The sequence below is a fragment of the Lolium rigidum genome, chromosome 4, assembly GCF_022539505.1.
Source record: "Lolium rigidum isolate FL_2022 chromosome 4, APGP_CSIRO_Lrig_0.1, whole genome shotgun sequence".
Taxonomy (NCBI): domain Eukaryota; kingdom Viridiplantae; phylum Streptophyta; class Magnoliopsida; order Poales; family Poaceae; genus Lolium; species Lolium rigidum.
The window spans coordinates 268,254,959-268,264,732 of NC_061511.1; the positions used below are offsets into that span (position 1 = coordinate 268,254,959).

The following is a 9,774-nucleotide window of genomic DNA, read 5'->3' on the forward strand; positions in this document are numbered from 1 at the left end:
CAGAAGTCAGCATCTCTAGACTCTAGCTATGTGCCGTATGGTGAACTTGAGCTCAAAAGACCAACTGTAATTTTCAGCTTTCTTTTGCTAAAACACCATCATCATTGATATTTGAGGAACATTGGAATTAACCGTTACCACCAGTCGAAGATAAAGAGAAACAGGCAATCTTTGTTTCCAACCACTAGACCTTGCCTGGAAAAGAAACCCTTTTTAAATCTAAAAGAAAGCTCAAGTTGATGCAAACTTCCTTGTGGAGCTACATAAACTAAAGCACATTTGTGATTATAAGAACAACGGTACATTTACTTGTTTATTATATTTTTAAAAGAACAGCCCATCAAACAATATAATGTGCAACTTGAACCCAGCTGTAAAATAATTAAACGCCTGAAAGTATAATCTTATTTTCCAAAGAATACACACTTGAGACACCAGCCATGTACAGTTGTACATTATCCCAAGATTCTTTGCCAAACTCCTGACCAATTTAGCTTCTTTTCAAGTACACATGCCAGCCCTTTTTTAAAGGGCAAGTGCACATGCCGTCTTTTTTTCTAAAGGGGAAGTACAATGCCAGCCGAATCTAAATGCTAGAAATGTAGGGAATAAATCTTGGGCCAGCCTTACGGGTGACCCCACGCTAGATCTGAAAACCTCAATTATTCACAAAAAGATGAAGCAAAATTATTGATATAACCTCATACAAACGGATATGGCAAGTTGACGTCTTCTGATGTCTGACGCATTCTTGTTCGAAATTCCACTGCCAAATTATTGATGTGTTTTTTTACTTTTGTGGACTGGGTCATGATCCAAATCACATGGGAATGGGATTAAGTGATCTGTATCCTGTCATCAATGTAATGGCCAAGGATAATTGATCGATCATCAAATTAATCTTCGTTTTACCAACTCACTGAGATCATTATGAGAGAACTACATCCGTGCAACTCAGATAAGAGAGGTACTAACCAATACGGAAAGTCAACTTCAGGAAAGCATCCTCACAACTGTACCGGCAGACTTCAGAATAAACACGCAAATCAAAATCAAGCTGCAGCTGGTTCTCCTGCACGAATTTGTCAGCATCAGACCAGTCCTTTTCATTATTAATCACAAATGGATAACATGTACCTGGAGGAAGAACCTGGTTAGCCTCTTTTAATGCTACCTTCTTCCATGAAACTGCTCTCTGAAGTTTGGACAAGATTTTCTTGGGGCAAAAGAACAGCTGTAGAGAAAATAATTCTTACCCATATGCAGTATAAGAACACAGAATTTAAATCAGTGACTGAATCTGAATCTAGAGCAACCATGCAGACACAAGGGCCAAAAATTCAAATGTGATATAACTGGAAAGAGGAAACCAACACTACACGTGGTTTCTCAATCGCACAGGTCTTACTTTTTGCAGTTTGGCCAGAAAAGAGCAGGTAGTGGCAAAATGCACATTGCCATTTCAGAATCAACCAACCAGCTTGAATGATAGTTGAATCACATCACACTTTAAGAGTGTCCCACATGGCACCAGGGAGGAGATCAGTGGAAAACTATAGTAATTCGATATGATATTTCATATAACCAACCAAATGTCTCCACTGTACAAAGAGCTAACACAAGAGAACAACAAGCACAAACTAGACACAGATCGAAAGTTAAAGCAGCTAAGTGATCCTTCCATCCACGCATGCATCGGCAAGCTAGGAAGAACTCAGGAGGATATCTAGAAGCCATTCATCTCGAGAAGGTATGTGCGCCTCTTCATCAGCGCCTTTGCAGCGAATTTGAGTGGCCCATCAAATGCTCCAGAGATGAATGCATCCGTTTCCTTACGGCTCATATGGCCGCCATTGCTTCCCTCGGTTGAGGGCTTGATAGCAACCAGTGTAGCACCCTGCAACGCAATCCCTCCAGGCAGCTCGAGATACGGCGCGTATTTGAGCTTCATGTTGCAGGCTGGCACCTGGGTCCGGTTGGAGCATGCCGAGGTGGATAACTGGTTCTCTCTAAATTCCTTGAGTTGCTCTGCTCCCATGCTCAGTGTGCCCTGGCCGTCGGCATCGGTGAGCACCAAGCTTGTAAGTGTGGGGTGGTCCTTGATGATGGACCGGAGAAGATAATGCCTCGTCGACGCGGCGATGAGAGAGCTGATCGTCCACACGACACGGAGCTTGAGCCCGCCATTGGTGTAGAACGACTCCGGCATGCTCCCATTGTCCTCCGAAGCCGGCTCATGCTCCGCGCCGCCAACAGGCTTGCGGTCGACCCTGGTGCCCCCCAGGATCACGCAGTTCTGAAGCGTGCTCCCGTACTCGGCCCGCCATTTCAGGAGGACTCCGTCCTCGGTCCCAACATCCCCCGACGGGAGCTCGATCTGGAGGTTCCGCACGTGGGCGAAGCTCCGGAGCACCTGCGCCGGCGAGTGCTGCGCGAGGTGCGGGAAGAGCGGCCGCCCGGCGCCGGCGCCGTTTGGGCTGCGGATGCTGTGGAAGGGCTTGGCGATGGTGCACAGCATCAGCTTGAGGAGGTGCGAGAGGACGTTCCGGGGCTTGGGCGAGGACAGCAGGTTGAGCGCGTCGTCGGCGTCGCCGTTGCCGTCGACCGTCACGACGTGGTCGATCTTGACGCGCACGTCGTGGACGAGCGGGACGAGGCCGTGGAGCCGCTTCGAGGCGGCCGAGCAGCGGCCGAGGGATCGCACGTCCTCCACCTTGTTGAGGATGAGCAGGACCAGCGAGTCCGGCAGGCAGTCGAAGAGGTCGACCTCGAAGTCGAGCGCCGGGTCCGCGTGGATTCGGGCCTTGGGGAGCATTGCAGGGGCGGAAGGCGGTCAGGGAAAGGTCACGCCTTTCGTTCCGCCCGGCAGATCGAACGGCGGCGAGGCTGCCCGGAAATGCCAAGAACAAGGTGCTCAATCTTGGCTCACGGAAATACGGAATGGCTGCAACCGGCCGCCGAATCGACGCAGCTACCTGAACAAAACGAGAACTTGCCGCGGTAAGAACACGCACGAGAAACAAGAGAAGCATGAACTGAATGTCAAGGAGGTTGAAATAGAATGCGCCATGGAAAATCAACAGGAAGGACCAAGCAAAATCCAACAATGGTACATACCTCAGTCGTCGCCACCAACCAGGCAGACAGCCCGGTCAATCAAATCCAGCGAGAAGCAGAGCGGCAGCCGAGCCTCGTCCCAGAGAAAACCCGCCACTCTCCGCAGGAGCACGGCCGGATCCGACGCCGGCGGAGCACCCGGCAACCCCAGGGAACAACAGCCCGGGAAGGCGGCTTCAATCCCCCGAACCAACCCGCAATTCCCCCCACCAGACCGACCGCGGCGCAGCTCCTCCGGCGGTCCTCCGCGCCCGCGAGCCTCGATTCCGCGGGCCTCCGGCGAGACGCTGGCTGGCTAGGGTTTATCGGCGGCGAGAGATTGGGGATATTTTCGGCTCTCGGCGGCAGTTTTTTTTCCCCTACCCGTGGGGTGCGGTCGCAGAGGAAGAAATGCTTCTGGTCTCTCTCTCTCTCTCTCTCTCTCTCTCACCACCACTCGACAGAGGCGGCTTTTAATATCGTCTTGGAGGTGGTGGCGCCGTCAACAGCTAACGGCTCCACGCCGTTAGCCCTGTCCACGTCAGCGGGAGGTGGTGATGTGTCATCTGACCCAAGACATGACGTGGCCAACTCTGTCCTAATCTGCTCCATCCATCCCAATTGTGTGAACGTCTTCCTAACACGTGTTTCTTTCTACTAGCTTAGATAAACGGAAAATGTGATCCGGTGTTCACAAACTATGCAGGGCAAACCCGCAAATTAGGGTGTTCTTAAGTGACTTCATCCACCTAAGAATCCTCACACCTTGAGTGGTATAATAACTCGATGTAGAACTCGAAGAGGACCGGATTCAAGTTTTACTTGGTTGGATCTCGGATGTAGAGTCCATTCTTTCCTCCACTTAAATGTGTGATTGGGGCGTTGACATAGAAGGTTCAAGCTCAACCAAATGGCGAAAAACTTAGATAAAAAATTCTTCTCTCTAAGTGAAAAATAAGGATATATGAGCACTCTCCATTCTGGTTGTTTGCATGCTTTTGTTGAAACCAGGAACCTCTGGCCAAGTAGGAGTTCCAAGCCGGCTCCAGAGAATAAGTCGGCTTGTCTAATGTTGAAATTGGATGGCCCCAAATAAGTGCATATCTGTTGGGTTCACTCTAAGGGTCTCAAGTTCCGATGCACCTCAACTAATACCCTAGGCTATCTAGCACCAAAATTGGAGAGTTTGAAATATAGCCCAGAGCTTCCGAGGCATTGAAGCATGCCAACCAACAACACAGAGGATAACTTTTGCTCAATTCTAGGCTTATACAAATTTAAGTATTCTTGAGGCATCCATGTCCACCGTTCTTGAACCCACACCTCTTAACAACATATCTTACCTATGAATCAAACCTAGAAAAGATCATGACATAAATTCTAATACGCCGACTTTTTTTTAGAGATGTTCGATTGCCTTTCTCACATTTTCACGGGATTAAAACCTGCTCATTCAACCCATGTATGCAATTAGTCCCCTAATCCGGTCGTCACCAACATTAAAACCCATTTGGGGGTCAAAGAGCTCTTTCAACCAAAACATCGTCTACATCGGTTTGTTCAAGGCAATCCTTGGGAGCTCCATCTAATGTATTCAAGCCACAAAATGTGTCAAGAGAACGACCTCGTGGTATGCAAACTAGGAGGATGGTTAATTATACCCCTAACTAATATGGATCAAACTTCAGTTTTGGCGAAAAAATCTTTAGTGGAAGACGATGCTCTCGTCGATAGCGATGTGTCGTTGGTGAGTTCAGCGATCTTAAAAAACATTGATCCAACGGTTGGAGTTGCAAGGCTTTGCACGATGTACTATACTTTTTTTCCGAAGTGGGAGCATACGCCCCATGACATGTCAAAGTGATGCGCGCGGCCTTTATATTATTGCAGAATTCAAAAGAAAGTAGTTTTACATCTCACGGATCGCCTAAAGTCGTAGCAAAGATAAACCATTTGAACAAAGAATAAGAGTATTCTCTATGCATCTTGAATTCGCTTAGAATGTTGCCAACCACCCTGGGTGGAGATAGTATTCTCTATGCATGTTGAATTCGCTTAGAATGTTGCCAACCACCCTCGGTGCAGATAGCCCGAACGACGACCATCAGAAGATCGCAGCCAATATTCATAGGTCCCGATGCTCTAATGGAAGAAGGTAGGACCACATGTGGATTGGATAAACTGCCCTATACATAACCTTGGGGAGTCGAAGATTCGCGAGGATGTACTATATATTGGGGCATATATATTTGAGACTCGAGACCAACTTTGCCTCATGATTTTCACAATATTTTACATTAGTACCTTGACTCTCTAACACTAATTCATTCTCGTTGATGTTTACAAGCAGCTGGACATGGTATGTCCCAAAAGGTCATCCAATTTGCGGGTAACATATTATGAGAGAAAAGAAAGAACACTCGTGCACAACAACTTTGACAACATGGAAACTTTATAGAACATAAATGTGAACACGATGGTCCAACGAATATTAACATAGGAAAACACATACATGTATGCACCAAGATGTCAAGCTCAATGCGTTGCGCAACTGGTCAAAACTAAGGAAAACACCAGAAAACCGTCGTCCATTGTTTTTTCCCTGTGATGGCGAGGTGGATTCTACTAACACGGATCTGAGGTCGACGTGAGCGGCTGCGCACGCCAAGCCACAAAACTTACGGCAGAAACAGCCGACGCGTCCATGCCACTACGTCATTTTCCACTGCCATTTGCGATCTTGTATCATTGTGACATCAAATCTAATAAGCTCGTACGAAAAACAAATCTAGCGGCGAGGTGTGCATGTGTCTTCTGTATTGTTGGGTCAGGTACTCAGGTTACGTCAGTACTTACCTTACTGACAACAAATAGAGAACTATATATCAGGGCATCTCCAGCGGCGCGACGCATTTTAGCGTCCGCGCGCGTCCGTTTACGTTGGCTGAAATAGTCAAAATCGATCGCGCGTCTGTTTGCGTCGGGGGTGGCTCCAGCGGCACGAATAATTTTTTTATACATGAAACATAATTTACATAGTTAAAACATGAAAAAAGCCCTAACGCCTACTGTTGCTGCTCGTCGCTGTTAAGCACGATGAGCTCCGGTATCGCCCACGGTCAGTTGCCATCCGGGGGAGCGTACGCCGGGCGCGCCGGCGGTGCTGGAGGTGGAGGCGTCCAGAGCTGCGGTTGTGGCGGCGGTGGAGGCGCTCAGAGCTGCGGCTGTGGCGGTGGTGGAGGCGCCCAGGGATATGGTTGTGAAGCCGGTGGAGGAGGCGCCCAGGGCTGCGACTGTGGCGACGGTGGAGGAGGCGACAAGGGCTGCGGTTGTGGCGCGCCGAGTCCTGTAGTGCCAGTCGAAGGGCTTCATCCTCCGACAGGCCCGGCGGCATGACGCCGGTGGCGTAGCGGGGCAGCGGAGGCTGCACAGGCGCGTCGTTCTCGGAGACGAGGACGCCGAGCTTCGCCATCTCGTCGTCCGTCATGTTCTCCGGGAACTCGAAATTGTGGCCCTCCGCCACGGCCTGCTGCCATTCGAGGAAGACGGCCGCGACGCAGTCGTCGCTGTCATCCTTCACCTCCTCGTTATGGTACGGGAGCGCCTTGATGTAGTCGTCCTCGTCGTCGTAGGCGGCATAGGCGTCGTCGTCGCGGTCATCATCGTCGTTGTGCTGCGCGCGCGACGGCGCCTGCTGACGACGCCTCGACGCCTCCTGTCTTCGTGGACGAGTTGGCGGTGCAGCCCCGAAGGGAAAATCTCTGTCGCCCATGAAGCCCTCCCTTCTTCTCTTATCCGTCTCGGTCGACAGATACGTACGCCAACTGTCGGAGTCGATGGTGTACGTCGGATCGGCGAGGAGGTCCGGCGGCAGGTACCGCCTCATTCGCTGGACTCCGCGGTCCGGTCAGGCTCGCGGGCAGGGACTGGAGGGATGGGCACCCGGCGGCAGCTAAGCCGCCGGCGGCCGGCGGTTGCACGCCGGATCAGGCCTCGCACGGCAACCATTTGCCGTGCATTAGCCTCCCAGCGTGACGGGGAGCGGCACCCTCTTGCTGCCACTGTCGGAGGCCTCGAAGTCGTTCTTCTTCCCCATGGCGCTGCGGCGGTGGTGGTGCGAGTGGAGGTGTGGGGGAAGGAGGAACGCGACCGGTGGTCTTTTAAGGGCGGCCACACACGGGATACGATGCCATTGAAGGCGGCGTAGAAGCCCAGCCGCCGCCCGCTAGTGCACGTGCGGAACAGGCAGCCGCGCCATTGATGGCGAAGGCTGCGGCGCAGATGCGGAAGCGCTAACCGCCGAAGCGATGCCCTCGATGCAGACTCGCTGCCAGGCGGGTCCGGTGGAGACGCGAGCAGACACTTTGCGCGTCCACGCTACGTCCGCAGGGACGGCCCGATCACTTTGCGTCGCGTCGCTGGAGAGGGTGCCAGACACATTTTCGATCAAGGCGGACGCAAATGGTCGTTCGGAGTCCGTTTGCGTCGCGCCGCTGGAGATGCCCTCACACGGAGAACTGAGACAAATTAGCGGATGTGATGGTAGATGCAGCACCTGATTCTCGGGGTATGAAATACCTAGCTCTGAGAGGATTTTGAGTTTTGCCATTGCTAGTAAAAACAATAATTTGTGAGCCGGGCCTCATTGTAACCACAACTACTTTTTACACTCAGAAGTTACTGAAATTTTTATCTAAAAAAAGCTTTGCAAATTACTCTTATTTTGCTTGCTTCAATACTCGACTGATAGTTAATAAAATGGGAAAAGGTAGACAATGTAAGTTTTGCAATGGTACATTCAAATCAATGGAAATTCACCACGCTAAGCTAATACAGATGGCGCATTTGGTTGTACGAAAATCTCACCACGCTAAGCTAATACTACGATATAATCACAATCCGTTTGGGGGGCGAGTTTTGGGGCAGAAAAATCTCCCCACCATCAAACACAAGATAGTCACCCATGCCATGTCCAGCCACGGTCTTCAAGAGGTAGCAAGTAAACATTGTCTTTCGAGAGAAACCGGAGCTCCATAACGGTGCACCAAGACAACGTCATAAGACATTGTCATCGTCGACACCAACCAAAGTTAGAACAAAGTTTTACCCTGGAGCTCCTTGAAAGCCCAGACCAAAGGAGCTTGCTTAGCATAGACGCAATTACATAAATCTAGACCACTCTCATATGGGATAAGTTCCAATCTCTGGGTGGACAATGTCAAATTTGTACCAACCACATTATTATTAACGAAAAGGCAGACTATTGCAAGGTGCTAAGACGAGGCGACCACACTGTTCTCTCGCCGGTTACCTACCATAGCGCTTACTAGCACATCCTGCCAAAAACCGGCCACCTGATCTACGCAAAGTTGGCTTTCTTAATATTGTTATCATCAAGTGTGCCGACAACCGGTCACTGTCTAATCTCTAATGCTTGATTGCATCGGCTAATACTCCGTACAACGGTAAATAGATTTTTGACATATTGGTATTGCCTTTGGAGGGACGCGCTAGCGCTTCCATGCAGCTGGTTTGGTTAAGCAATGTGTACAAGAGTTGGAACACACGTTGGTTAGAATATTGTTCCATATCATTTAGAGACGACACTGCTAGATGTTCTGTATTTATTGAGCAAGAATTATAACACTAAATAGAATGAATTTGACTTTTATCCCTCGTTTGTATGCACATTGCCACATTTGGTGCACCGAAGAAACTTTGAACACAATTTTATCCTCCATTTGAGCATTTTGACCGTTTTCTTAGATATGACCATCTGTCAGGTTGGCATGGCGTGATAGCACTTTGTAAAGCTCAGTGGGTGTCGTTGATGATCCTGCATCATTTTCCTCCATTTGTTCTGACAGAGCAAAATCTATCCACAAGTGTTTTGTGTGTTTATTGACAACACTCGAATATATTTCACCATGTACATAGTTTGTTTTGAAAAGATTTGCAGGTGCACGGTTGCCTCGCTGGTCATCTCAGGACTGGAAGACTTGATTAGTTGATAGGGTTTCTGGTTTTATGTGTGTGTCGCGAGGCGACGTGGTTGGAGAGAAAAAGAGGAACAAGCAGTTCCAGCTTGACCGGTAGTACCGGTACCAGTTGCGGTAGTACCTCTATCACCACTGGTATTTTCATCGCTCTGACACAGGCATGTGGAAAGGTCTGCAGAAGGTAGTGCGGTACCTTTACGGTACCTCAAGCGGTAGTACCGCTCCCAAGCGGTACCACCGCCTTGGTACCACATAGGTACCGTATCTACCGATACGGCACTGCCGCTATGGTACCGCTGTGGTACCGCAAGGTATCCAGTAAGCTTCTGGGACCGTTATGGTACCTAAGCGGTACCGGAAGCGGTAGTACCGCTTGTGCCCCACGTGGCACTTCGCGGACTGATTCGAATCTCAGAGCGGTAGTACCACTCCCATGAGCGGTAGTACCGGTCGTGCGGGAACTGCACATAACGGTTGGATTTGAGGGCCCCTATAAAAGGGGGCCTTATTCCCTAGCTCAATCTAAGTCTTCTCTTTCTCCCTCCTCCATTGTTGTTGAGTTCAATTTCTTGAGGATCTCCCTCCCCATCCAATCAATCATGCTCAAACTTTGAGGGTTGATGGAGGAGACCCCGATCTATAGTTCTACCAAGAGAGATTTCACCAATACCACATAGTC

General features: G+C 49.8%; 1 protein-coding gene across 1 annotated transcript; it reads right to left on the reverse strand.

Annotated features, from left to right (window-relative positions):
- Nucleotides 1-1,695: 1,695 nt before the first annotated feature.
- Nucleotides 1,696-3,510, reverse strand: LOC124650520 (F-box protein At5g46170-like). Its single transcript, XM_047190032.1, has 2 exons — nucleotides 3,118-3,510; nucleotides 1,696-2,975 (listed from the first exon to the last, which is right to left on the reverse strand). The coding sequence occupies exon 2, from the start codon at nucleotides 2,813-2,815 to the stop codon at nucleotides 1,727-1,729; it is 1,089 nt and encodes a 362-aa protein (XP_047045988.1). The 5' UTR covers nucleotides 2,816-2,975; nucleotides 3,118-3,510; the 3' UTR covers nucleotides 1,696-1,726.
- Between the last annotated feature and the right edge of the window lie 6,264 nt (nucleotides 3,511-9,774).